At 36.7% G+C, this 14,090-nt stretch overlaps 1 protein-coding gene across 1 annotated transcript in view; it reads right to left on the minus strand.

Annotated features, from left to right (window-relative positions):
* Positions 1 to 14,090, minus strand: part of NBEAL1 (neurobeachin like 1) — a 209,665-nt gene that overhangs the window by 13,733 nt on the left and 181,842 nt on the right. Inside the window, 5 exon segments of the mRNA XM_042783564.1 lie at positions 654 to 743; positions 2,478 to 2,594; positions 3,401 to 3,498; positions 7,419 to 7,536; positions 11,097 to 11,206. Coding sequence (XP_042639498.1) covers positions 654 to 743; positions 2,478 to 2,594; positions 3,401 to 3,498; positions 7,419 to 7,536; positions 11,097 to 11,206 — 533 coding nt within the window.

The raw sequence follows: 14,090 nt of genomic DNA on the forward strand, positions 1-14,090 counted from the left end.
TGTATAGATTGCTTTGGGTAGAACTGACATTTTCACAATGTTCAGTCTTCCTATCCATGAGTATGGGATGTTTTTCCATTTATTTACGTCTTTTATGGTTTCTGTTATTGGGATTTTTAAGTGACAAACTTAGAATAAGACAGACCTAGCTCTAGTCCACATGCCAGAGCCCAGATCTCTTACTTGCTAGCTCTCTGATCTTAGGCAAGTTACTACTCTTAGCTTTAATTTCTCATCTGTAGAAGGGAAATAGTAATAATGGCTATCTCACAGAATTATTATGTAGACAAAATTCATATAAGGCACTCATTAAAGTGACCTGCATATGAAACACTTTCAATTCTCTATTGTTTCTCATTCTCACTATTATTACAGCTTTAGAATAAATTTTAATATCTACTAAGATGTTTTGCCTATTTCTCTTGCTCAAAAATGTCACACATTTTTCCAGAAAAAGTTTAGAATGACAACAATTACTTAAAATAAAAACTATTTAAATGTAAGAAATGCTTTGTCTTGGTTAAAATATTTCTAGATACACTTTCTGTATCACTATTAAAACTGACTTTTAAAAATCTTTATTTCCTCACAATTTTCATAAGTTGCTATGGATATACAGACATGGCAGTGTGAAAAAGGTGTAAGCAACTTACCAGTAACTCAGGGCTGCCTTGAGACATGAAAGAACGGGATTGACTTTTGGGAACAATGGCTTTTATTAGTGGAATACCATCACTAATTCCCTATAAAATGAAAAAGGTTAAGTTAACAGCTTCTGCTTATTATTAGGTATAAATTATTGACAGCTTCTAATTCCTTATACAAAGATAAGCCTTGTGATATACTGAAACATATCACCACTTAATTTAAAATGCAGGAAAAGAATTATATACCACATTTGCATGGCATACTTGAAATTTGTGAAACCCATCAACTTCTTCCATTACAACTACTCTGCTGTTAGACAGGTATGTAGATTTCAAGGAACATGAAACATTTAAAACAGTCTGTGATTTGGGATCTTTCCTTTTTGCCTTGCTGTACTGACATGAATATAAAGTAGAAAATACAGACCATGTAAGAATGTATTTTTCAAATAAATCAAATTATGGAAAACTGGTTATATTGTATAGAAATTTCCTTTTAGGTCTAACTTCCACTGAGGTATAATCTGAAAACCACAAAAATAGGACCAGATAAAAAAATGGTCCTCAGAAAAATCCACCATTATCTTATCACAATGTAAAAGAAGAACAATTAGATTATTTATCTACCCACTCGAGATCTGGTGGCATAGTGTCTAAGGCATTAGAGATTGCTAACTAGAAGGCTGGGGGTTCAAACCCTCGGAAAAAAGACTGGGCAATCTACCTCTGTAGTGATACAGTCTTGGAAACCCAAGGAGGGGTCATTATGAGTCAGATTCAACTCAATGTCAGAGAGTTTAGTGTTTGTTTTTTTGATACCTACACACCCACCTACATCTATACTGTATTATATATCTATCTTAAAGCTCTCCTCAAGAACTTGGATCCTTGACGTGACAACAGTTCATAAATGATACCTAATATTCATTACATAAAGATAACCTAACATTATTAAGTATGTACTATGTGCTCTAAGAGCTTTATATGAACTAAGTAATGAATCATAAACCATATAAAGTTGTTGTTGTTGTTGTTGTGATGTGCCGTGGAGTCGGACCCGACTCATTATGGTTAATGCTGATCACCTGCTTTTCCTCTGGGAGTCTGAAATTCTGGTACGTGCTAGACAGAGGCTGTCTATGTGATCAGTCTCCAGCAAAAACCTTATAGCTTGTTCAAACGTACAGCTTTGAGACAAATCCATCCTAATGCCTGCTTTGTATGGTCTGCATTTAACTTTTACACTTTTAAACAATTGTATCCTAGGTGATTATTTATGTGTCTACTTGATTTTGCCTATTGGTCTACAAAAGTCAAAATATTTACTCTCTAGTTCTGCTGCTCTATTTACCAGCCACTGCTTGTCCTGTCTATATCAAATTCATAAGTACGACAACGTTTCACATTCACACCCTGAACTATTCAAAGTAACTAATTAAACTTTAGCACATGAATTCTCTTCTGATATTATTAATTAACAAACTGATTTACTAGGCCATATTTTAGATGAGCAGATATTATGAATAAGAGCTATTTTATGCTCCCATGATATCATCAGTTGACACAAAATGCATTTGAAATAAAATTATTTATTCTTTTTTGTTGAGAAAATGAAAAGTAGGAGAAAGAAAGCCAAGAAAACAGCTCAGACTAGCACTCAGCAGCAAACAAAAGCTTTAATAATATTGTTTTAAATACCCAACAACAGGTTGCTGAGGTGTTATTAACTATTCAGATTAAGTATTATAATCCTCATCTACCATTACATAATAAAATTAACTTTAAAGTATGAGGTATTCACAGAGAAAACTCTTTGCTGTTGGATATTACCTCTATAAAAAATGACTTGAGTTCAGGAAGGTGCTGAAATAGGTTTAGGGTTGAAGTGTCCATTCTGGTCTGCTTCTGTACTGCTTCCTCTGCTGATAATCTAGGAGGGTGTGGTTCCTTCAAAATAATTTTAAGGAAAAGTAATACCACAATTATATTAAAACATCTTTCAATATATCCCTTCACGCATACTGGCCTCTAGCTACAATGCATACCATGTACTGTTGATAGCAGCACGCATTGGCTCAGAGCATTACCTCAGCAGAGTTCCTATTCTCTTAATTTCTATAAAAAAGGTACTTCTACTTCAAAGTTTTTCATACTGATATCTCGTCTGAATTTGTAAGTCAGAATTAATTATTCCCTTTTATTATTTTCTTCAGTGTATTACTTAATTATTTTACTTAATATGTATTTCTGCTGAATTATCAATTATTTTTTTATGGTCTACCTCCCAATGACACGAGAGTAGGTATCTTAAAGTCAGAGAGCAAATCTTACTAATATTTGGATTTTCAATACCTAGAACAGTATCTTAAGCATGGTAAATGCTTAATAAATGTTTGGTTAAAATTCAATACATTATTCCAAATTAAAAATTAATAATGTGGCTGAATGTTTAATTTCTGAAACAACCTCACTTTCCTTTCAGAAACAGTAAAAGTGATTGGCTTTCTGAGTATAAATAAATCCATCTGTGACAGAGCAATTGGCTGCACATGTGGCATTTGACTGCAGTGCACCCTTATTTCAAAGTAGGAACAATCATTTAAAACCTATTTATTTTTTAAATGACAGTATAATTTTTCCCAAATTCTAGATAATTCTGTAATAAAGTTTTAGTCAATATTCTTAAAAATATATACTATTCCTTAGCAATTCAATTCTAGACATTTATGTTATCAATAACTTATATGATTTACCTTTAACAGTTGACAAGGTGTTTGCCCAAAATTATTAATCATCCCTTCTAAGGCTTTTCTTTCTTTTTCATCTGTTAAGGCATCCAGATCCACAGCTCCTAAAACCAGAAGTAGTAGTCACCTCATCACAGAGTGAAAATGAATCATCAAGTCACACAATGTAAGAAACTGATCAGTATATTTTTAAGAAATATTATTCCATTTTTCAATTTATAAGAACACTGTCAAGAGGTTAACTGCAAAAACAAAACAGTAAATCTTCAAGCACTCTATGTGTATTAAAATAAAATTTACCCATTATTTAGAATTAAAATGTTTTAAACAATAAAAGTTAACTGGTCAAACATAAATAGGCAGAAAATAATCTCACATAGTGGTTAAATACTTGGTGCTAACAGAAAGGTCAGCAGTTTGAACCCATCAGCCACTCTGAAGGAGAAAGATGTGATAGTATGCTTCTGTAAAGATGATAGCCTTGGAAACCTTACCTTTGGAAACCCAATTCTATTCTGTCCTATAGGGTTGCTATGAATCAGAATAGAATTGAATTGATGGCACACAACACAATAATCTCACTTAAACATTCTTTTGGTATTAAGAGGGAATCCTCCAAAAATAATAAAGACCAATCCTTATTCATATGTTAAATGGACATTAAGAATCTCGTGTACCACTAGGTACAAATGTCCAGTTACATCCATCATCATGTTCTCTCATGTAAGCATCAGTCCCAAGAAACATACTGTTAGTCTACAGTGTTAGTGAGAAATGCTGCACTTGTTGTAGCATATGGTTAAGTGTGAATTAATGAATAGAGAAAATGTTCAAATAATTATAAGACAAAAAGATCCATTCCATAGTGATTGTATGATTCTAAATACAGTATAGTTTTTTATTTATTCATTTATTTCTTCAAATAATGTGCTTGGAGTGCCTAATACATGTTAGACACTGTGCTGGCTAATGGCACAGAGAAGTAAATAAAACCCTTACTTTCTAAAAGTTTACAACCTTTTCTATTTTTGTGAAATTTTTTTTATATGCCACACAAAAAGGCAAGTTTTATGTATGTACCCATATGAATACAGTAGGGGGAGTTAACTTTCATTTGAATGTTTCCTCCTAAATTTATTTCCTGGTATCTCTTGTAAAAAGTGAAGCTACACAGAGGTCTTAAAACACTGGGAATGATAAATCACTAACTCACAGAAAACCAGTTTCTAAGAAAATTTCTTGTGATTTAGAAAATAAAAAATAAATGTTTCCATCACTTCTGAAATGTGGACTAGTTGGTTAAAATCAAACAAAACAAAGGGTTGGCCATGATTCATCTGAGAACAGGAGGTGACAAAATAGAGTGGTGTTGCAAAAAGACATGAAAATCCCTAAGACAACCCAGCAGAGGAGTAAGAGGTTCTCTTAAATTATAAATGGTCTGTGTCAAAGTTCCAAAATTTGAGGTGCTTGACTCATATATCAGAATAACTGGGTCAGGTCTGTGCCCCAACTCCATTTTAGCTTTTACTTATTTGCCTTGCAATTGTCAAACCCTTATTGTTGTTGTTATGTGATGTTGAGTTGACCCGACTCATAGCGACCCCTCCTTGGGTTTCCAGGGCAGTATCACTACGGAAGTAGATTGCCCCATCTTCCTTCCGAGGAGTTGCTGGTGGGATTGAACCGCCAGCCCTCTGGCAGATTTAAGTGCCTAAATCTGGGTTAAAACTAAAGACATGGAAAGAATGTTCCTAAGGAAAGGTCCTGACACAAGACCCTCATCAGAAAAGCCCTCAACAGCCCTCAGGAAATGTTTTAAGATAACTACCTTATGATCACCCTGTCAAACCACCCTTAGTCACATATTTAAACTCACCCATTCAAACAGTCCACATTCATGTGTCCAATCAATCACTGTGATACTCCCCCAATTTGAACTGTCCTGCCTCTGACTTTTCTCATTTTGCAAATTCTAATCCGAATTTTGTATCTTTAATTTTTGGTTTCATCTCATGAATATGTCTCTGTTACTCCACCACTTTGGAACATATGACTTTCTTTACTTTGTGAGATCAGACATGTCCCTGGGTTTGAAATGTTTTGCATCTCCAATAAATCTCTTTGCTTTTATTTTAACAGAATACCTATTCCTACTCACTGACAGGTCCCTGTTGAATTTGGAGTTCAAGGGCACTGTGAATGGTTCACACTTGAATGCTAACATCAAGTCTGGTTATTCAAAGCCACCCAGAGGCAACTGAGAAGAAAGCCCTGGTGATCTGCTTCTGAAAGGTCACAGCCTTGAAAACCCCACGGAGCACGGCTCTACTCCGACACACGGAGAGTTGCTGAGGGTTGGAATGAACTCAGTGGCAACTGTTTTGAGGTTTTTTTTCATTGCAGAATTTTAACAAGCCCATGAAGGAAACACTCCCAGTGATGCCTGAAGTTCTTCGCCTAATATGAAAAGATTTTACACTTTCCCTTAAATAAAGAAATCAATTGGCTGGCCAAGAGCCAGAACCTGAGGCACCCCTGGAAAAAAGAAAAGAGAGGCCAAAGACTTCCACATTTACTCTTGGGGAAATATATGCCCCAACTCTGATCAGTAGCAGTTTTGGATAACGAATAATGAGTCCTTCAATGCTCTTGGCCTTACGGTTCCTACCGCTGCTCTAGAGTTTCAATTTTCACCCCAAATCTACAAGTGCCTGCTCAGTGGAAACAAGCTCTGAGATGATGTGAATGGAATAAAAGGGAAATGCTGATATTAATGCTACCTGAGACCAGCAGGAAATATGAACTGTATCAACAACTGAGAGGGCCCAAATAACTAGTGTTATACAAGTTAAAGTTCAGAATGGGATTACTACGTCATGAATGTGCTTGTTTCCTTATTTGTTTATTTGAAGAAGGGACAGCGTTTCAGTTAAAAGTTTATGAGTCAATGTGGTTATGTCATCACTTTTCATGATGTCCTTCTCTGGACTGGAACTTCTGAGTCATAGTTGTAGTCACACTTTTGATGTAGCCTCCTGAAGAGGACTCCTTTTGCCACTGAGGTGGCTAAATTGAGATTGCAGGTCACTATGATGCTGAACAATTTACAGAGAAGTGTCCAGATTAAGAGAGATGAGAACAAAATGCCTGGAGATCAATTTCTGAAAATCAGCCAACGAAAATCTGAGGATCACAACAGTCTGATCCACAGCCTATCACGGGGATGGCACAGGACTGGACATCTACTCTGGAGTCCCTGGTTGGCGTAAACGGTTAATATGCTTGGCTGCTAACGGAAAGGTTAGAGATTCAAATCCACCCAAAGGCACATCAGAAGAGAGGACTGGTGATTTACCTCTGAAAACTCACCCACAGTTCTACTCTGACATACATGGGGTCAGCATGAATCAGAATCAATTCAATTGCACCTGGTTTCAACTGGCATGACTCTATTACAATGGAAATGACATAACAAAAATATTCTTATCAATTTACCAAAAGTCACATGGGCTCTGTTCAAATTTGTATAACTTCATACCACAATCTTTACAACTACTGGCTTTGTAAGGATTTGGGGGGGGTGCGGAAAAACCAACTACTTTTTATGCCTTTCAATGTATTTAGAACATTTTCTTGATCCTGAACTAAACATTATAACAATATTATTATTTTTATTTTAAAATTATTTTAAGAATTTGTTATTTATAATTTCAAAGACAATTTAAACATTTACTGTAGGACCTCAATAAATAGGACATATATGATGAAAAGTAATCAAAATTTATATGACACTAATAACTGACATTTGTAATAGATTTGTGTATATAAACCAACCTAACTGTATTACCAAAAAGAGAAAGAAAAGCAGCAGCCTCTTAATCTTTCAAATAGAAAAAGACCCGTAACATTTTTCCACTGTAGTCTTTCTCATATTAAATAGACCCAAAATATCATGTGTAAATATGTATCCAACTATAGTTTTGATCAACACAATGCAAGAGAAAAACTATATAAGCTATACCTTCATAACTACAGTAATAGAAAACATTGAGGGCCTCCACTGCAGCTGGCCCCCTCTGTTTATAGCCAAAAATCAAATCTATCCATTCATGAAGATGAGCAGAAACAAATTCAGACTCCTAGAAAAAGAACAAATCAACAATTAATATAGAGATACCTTCCAACTAAAATGTAAATGGGATTCTTTAGAAAAGAAAGAGCAAAGTAAACATTTCCATATGTAAAGCTTACTGGCTACAAATAAAATTCTTTCAAAATCATGTTATACATTTACTCAATGACTACCGCAGATATTGAATATTCATAGTTACTATAAAGTAGAGATATTTATTAACTTCTACTACACATGTATCTTCTAACTGATGGGCAAAGAAAGTAAGACAAATTTTCTAATAGTCCACAAACAACAATAGAATTCATGATATTTTTATGTTGACATTTCCACTGAAATTGCTGTCAATAAATTCAATTCAAGGAAATACTGAACCACACTGGGGAGGATTTAAAGATGGCTGCAAAGTGCTCTCCACCCCAACAGGTGATCTGAGCAGCAGGCATAAGCCTTGACAATGTGATGGTTTAAAAGACAGTGAGGAAGTTGTTACTAGAAACTGAAGAAAAGGAAACGCATGTTTCAGTTACATGAAAGGTAAAAAGTATACTTCGTGAACTTGGGGATGTGGGTGTGGAAATTTCCAGTAGAATGTTTTAAAGTGCCATTTGGCTTCTTTTAGCTGCTTATGATAAAATACGGAGGAGTAAGATGGGTTAAAAATGAGCTGCTCACTTTGGAATGATCAGGAAGGGGACTGAAAAAGATACTCAGTTGTAAATAATGATCTTTTTTTTGTGTGTGTGGAAGAGGAAGAACGACTCACAGCAAGAAGTTAAGAGAACTAGGGTAGAACCAAGAGCCATTGAGAAGGTAATTCGAACCACCATCTATTCTGTGGAAGAAAGATGTGGCAGCCTATTTCTGTAAAAGATTTACAGCCTTGGAAACCCTAGAGGGCGGTCTCTCTCTATCCTATATGGTTGCTATGAGTCGGAATCACCTTGATGGCAGTGGGTTTGGTTTTCTTGGTTTTTGAACAGAAGTATCTGTTGTGGTGTCCTTGTCTTACCACTGGTGTTATGTGGGGACATACAACCTGTCTCTTTACTTTAGAGTTTTCAAACACAAGAGGAGCCACGCTTGAGGAGTCTCATCCACGCATGGACTTGATTTAGATGATAAGATCTGGACTTCAGGCCTGATGCCTTAATGGCTGTGGGCCAAATCTGGTTGGCTGTTAGATTTATAGATTAGTAGAACACAGACACAATCTATTTGCTTTTACACTACAATGGCAAAACTGAGTAACTGCCACACAGACTTGATGGCTCACAAAGCGAAATAAAATTACTGACTGGCCCTTGACAGAAAAAAGTTTGCTCACCCTGTCTTAATGGGATGAGACTTTTGGGAGTCTTAAGAGGAAGTGAGAATATTCTGCATGAAGAATTAATGTTAATGATTTGTGACCAGTAGGCAGACTGTGTGGGGGATTAAAGCCTACAAATTCTTTGTCACTCTCACCACTAAGAAAAGAATTGACTTCCCTTCTCCTCCTTGAATATGAATTGATCTTGTGACTGCCTAACCATTATAAGATAGCAGAAATGATTTTGTGACAGTCCTGAACCTAAATCTTAAGAAAGGACAGAAGTTCCAACTTTTGTACTTTTGGAGACATGGTGAGAATGAGAAGTTCAGCTATCTCAGTGTGCCAATGCAGTCTGCACATGACTCCTACCTTGGTTTCCACACGACTGTAACTGCACGAGAAACCTAAAGCCAGATCAGCAAAAAGTACTGGCAAATTGAGCCCACAGAACTGTCAGAAATAGTAAAATGGGCATTGAAATTTGGGGTCTGCTACATACTTCTTAATATCTTATTAATAATAATCTAGAAAGTATGTCATCCTAAGATTCTGGAACTTACTTCATTTCATAGATAGTACAGGAGAAAAGCACATGAGAAGTTCCTGGTTGGCTAAGTAAAAGGTTATTTTGTACAGTTATTTATTTTTTCTAATTCTCTATTCATGCATAGGGCTAATGCACATAAATGTTATAACCTAATCCTGAATTTTACAAATTTTCTTACAAATGTTGTAATTTAAACTTCAATTTTGTAAACCTGAAAAACTATGTACTCATAAGAAGGAGTGCTGCAAAGTATTGGCCTAATTAGTTTCAGATTCTGCAACATTTCACTTGAGAACTACATTGTCTTGTTGAGGGGAAAATATGGAGCCATCAAACATTATCTACAAGACACTAACACAATAATGTCAACTAACCTTTGCCAGTCCTTCAATTCCAAACTGGAAATACTTTCAATAATTTTTGAAAAATTTTTTATTGTGATTTAGGTGAAAGTTTACAGAGCAAATTCATTTTCCACACAGCAGTACATACAAAATGTGTAGGAACATTGACTGCAATTCCCCACAATGTAACAGCTCTCTTCCTACTTTCTCTCTGTAGTTACCTCTTCCACGTGTCCTTCCCTCCCGTGCACTCTCACTCCCCGATCTGTTTCCCTATGCAAATACTGCCCTTCTGTTCTCCCATGACTAATCACTCCAAGGAGTCTATCTATCTGACATAAATGTTCACCACACATGCCTGTCTTTTGTTTGGCTGGAAGCCACAGGAGTGAGTTCGGTTACAGACCTGAAGGGTAACTAGGCCATAGTCTCAGGGGGTCTCACCAGGCTCTATCAGACCAGCAAACTCAGTCTTTTTCTTTTTAAAACAATTCTGAGTTTTGTTCTACATTGTTCTCCCACTCTATCCAAGATCTCCTGTGCCAATCTCCCTCCGAGTGGTTGACAGTGGTAGCTGGGTACCATCTAGTTCTTCTGGTCACATGGTCATATAGGCTGAGGATCACATAGTCTACTAGTCCCTTGGACCAATTGTTTCCATGCATCTTTGCTTTTCTTCATTCTTCTTTGCTATGGACAAGGAGACCCATCTTGCATCTAGATGGCTGCTTACAAGCTTTTAAGACCCCAGTCACTACTCACCAAAGCAGGATATAGAACAATGTGTTGGTGTAGTATGTTATGTCATTTGAGCTTGATGTCTCCGGTGACCATGGTCCCAAACTCAAAGGTCCAACTACCCACTCCCTCAGGGTAGCTGGCTGTGGCCAAGAAGTCACCACAACCTTGTCCTTTATCAGCTCTACCATACACCCAGATAGGAAGTACTTTTAATAATTTTTTAAGTGGCTTTTAGAATTTGGCCTCCTTATTAGAAACTTTGTGAAATCTATCAGCAAAAACAAAAGCTTATCATTGTTAGATCTGAAACATATGTGGGAACTGCAAACATCAAAACACATCAGTTTGTTGACTAGGATAGTTTCACACAGAGCAGGCAGATATCTTATGGAACTGAAAATATTTAAATTTTTGATAAATATTCCTAAAAGTATATAGAGTTACTACATAAAAATTCATATCCTCAAGATATTAGTATAATGTATTTTCTAAAGCAGCATACGTATTATAATAGATTACAAGTGAATCTAGAAAGTAAGTCAGATACACTTTGCCTCCTCCTCTAAAAAACACGACTTTATCGTCTTAATCTGTCTGATAACTAAAGACAAAAATCTTACCAGTGCTTTTCTATGTTTATAGATGAAATCTTCAGCTGACTTAGCCCACTTGGGAAGAATGACATCATTCACGAGTTCTTTGGAAGCTTGCAGACAACCCAAATTAAATTCTAAGACATGTAAAAGACAAATGTACAAAATAATTTTAGATTTAAATAAATCAAATACAAGTTAAGGTGCATTTCTGAGCAAAATGGGTGCCTTTTTTCATTCTTCAGTTAAGAGTGGAAGAGAACGGAATTCTCTTTTGTTCTGAATTCATTCTGCAAAAATAATTCTAATCTGTCAGATAAAACACATAGATAAAAACAGGAATTTTAGTTTTTTGCAAAGTAAATCAAATTACTAATTAATTCTTTTGTTGAGAAAAATGGAGAAATGATAGCTATGATTCTTGTATTAATCTAAACCAAAAAAAATAAATAAATAAACATTCTTTTTACATAAAAAATAACATACAAAAGTGGAAACAATCCCAAGTATCCATCAACAGATGAATGCATAAACAAAATGTGGTATACACAAACAATGGCATATTATAGAAACATAAAAAGAAATGAAGTTCTGATATGCTACAACATGGATGAACCTTGAAAACATTATGCTGGGAGGGATTATAATCAATGGCATGAAACAAAATGTGTATGAAGTATGGAATGGAAAATGAATTTGCTCTGTAAACTTTCACCAAATCACAATAAAAAATTCAACAATATTTTAAAAAAAGAATACTTAGAGAACTATGAAAATTCCAACCCACAAAGTAAAATTCACAATGTATGGCACCCATCAAAAATTATCAGGCATGCAAAGAAAGAAAATATGACCTATAATGAGGAATAAAATTGAATTGAACCCAAGCCAGAAATGACACAGATAGAAATAGAGGAGGGCATTAAAACAGTTATAAGTTTAAGAATCTAGAAGACTGAACTTCTAAGAATGAAAAACTATAATGTCTGAGATAAAAAATATACACATATACACCTACTGCCATCAAATCGATTTTGCCTGAGGAAGGCAGACCCAGGGCTGGGGGCTGCTTTTCGCTTAGGGGTGGCTCTTCATTAAGGCCAGGGTCTAAAGTAGGCTGGCCTAGGGCCTGGAAGCTGCTTTTCGCTTAGGGGTGGCTCTTCATTAAGGCCAGGGTCTAAAGTAGGCTGGCCTGGGGCCTGGAAGCTGCTTTTCGCTTAGGGACAGCTCTATTTCAAGGCCATAGCCCAAGGTAGGAGGGCTTGGGGCTAGGGGCTGCTTTTCCCTTGAGGGTGGCTTCATATTCAGGCCAGGGCCTGAGGTAGGTGGGCCCAGGGCTGGGGGCTGCTTTTTGCTTGGGGTGGCTCTTTATTAAGGTCGTGGCCCAAGATGGGTAGGCTGGGGCTTGGGACCTGCTTTTCACTTGGGGGTGGCTCTTTATTAAGGTTGGGGCCTGAGATAGGCAGGCCGGGCTTCAGGGACTGCTTGTGGGTGGCTCTATTTTAAGGCCATTGCCTGAGGTAGGCAGGTGTAGGGGGTTAGGAACGACTAAAGGAGACAAACTTTTCTGTCAGTTTGTCATCCTGTGGTGGCTTACATGTTGCTGTGAGGCTGGAGGCTATGCCATTGTGTACGAAAATGCCAGCAGGGTTACCACCCATGGTGGACAGGTTTTAGTGGAGCTTTCAGACTAAGAAAGGCTCGGAAGAAGGAAGAAGCTATCCACTTCTCAAAAAACTGGCCAGTGAAAACCTTATGAATAGCACTGAAACACTGTTTGATGTATTACTGGAAAACGTTATGAATAGCCCTGAAACACTGTCTAATACAGTGCTGGAAGATGAGCCCATCAGGTCAGAAGGCCCTCAAAATTTGACTGCAGAAGAGCTGATTCCTCAGAGTAGAGACGACCTTAACAATATAGACATGGTAAAGCTTTTGGGACCTCCATTGGCTGATGTGGCAAGACGCAAAATGAGTAGAAACAGATGCAAATATTCATTAAAAATTTGAACATGGAATGTATAAAGTATGAATCTAGGAAAATTGCAAGTTATCAAAAATGAAACGGAACGAATAAAGATCAATATTCTAGGCACTAAACTCAATGCCACTGAGTTGGATCCAAGTCATAGCGACCCCTCGTTTGGTTTCCGAGGTGGTATCACTACAGAAGTAGACTGTCCAACATATGATCGAGAACCAATAGTACTGAAGGAAAAAGTCGAAGCTCCACTGAAGGAATTGGCGAAGAACAAGGCTAGAATTGGTGGAATACCTGTTGAGATGTTTCAACAAACAGATGCTGTTCTGGAGGCACTCACTCAGCTATGCCAAGAGATCCAGAAGACCACTACCTGGCCAACTGACGAAAAAGATACGTATTTGTACCCATTCCAAAGAAAGATGATTCCACAGAATGTGGAAATTATCGAATGGTATCATTAATATCACATGCAAGTAAAATCTTGCTGAAGTTAATTCAAAAATGGTTGCAGCAATACACTGACCAGGAACTTCCAGAAATGTAAGCTGGATTCAGAAGTGGACATGGAATGAGAGATATCATTGTTGATGTCATATGGATCTTGGCTCAAAGCAAAGACTACTAGAAAGATGTTTACTTGTGTTGTATTGACTATGCAAAAGTATTCGACTAGGTGGATCATAACAAATGATGGATAACACTGAGAAGAATGAGAATTCCAAAACACTTGATTGTGCTCATCAGGAACCTGTACAAGACCTGGAGGCCATCATTCGAACAAGGGGAAACGGCATGGTTTAAAACCAGGAAGGGTTTAAAATTAGGAAGGGTGTATGTCAGGGTTGTATCCTTTTATCATACTTACTCAATCTGTATGCTGAGCAAATAATCCGAGAAGCTGGACTATATGAAGAATGTGGCATCAGGATTGGAGGAAGACTTATTAACAACCTGCGATACGCATATGACACAACTTTGCTTGCTGTGATAGTTGAAGATGTGTCAACTTGGCTGGACTTCACTTGTGAGTGGTG

This window comes from Orycteropus afer, unplaced genomic scaffold (assembly GCF_000298275.1).
Source record: "Orycteropus afer afer isolate SDZICR_OR568_19922 unplaced genomic scaffold, OryAfe1.0 scaffold00002, whole genome shotgun sequence".
Lineage (NCBI taxonomy): Eukaryota > Metazoa > Chordata > Mammalia > Tubulidentata > Orycteropodidae > Orycteropus > Orycteropus afer.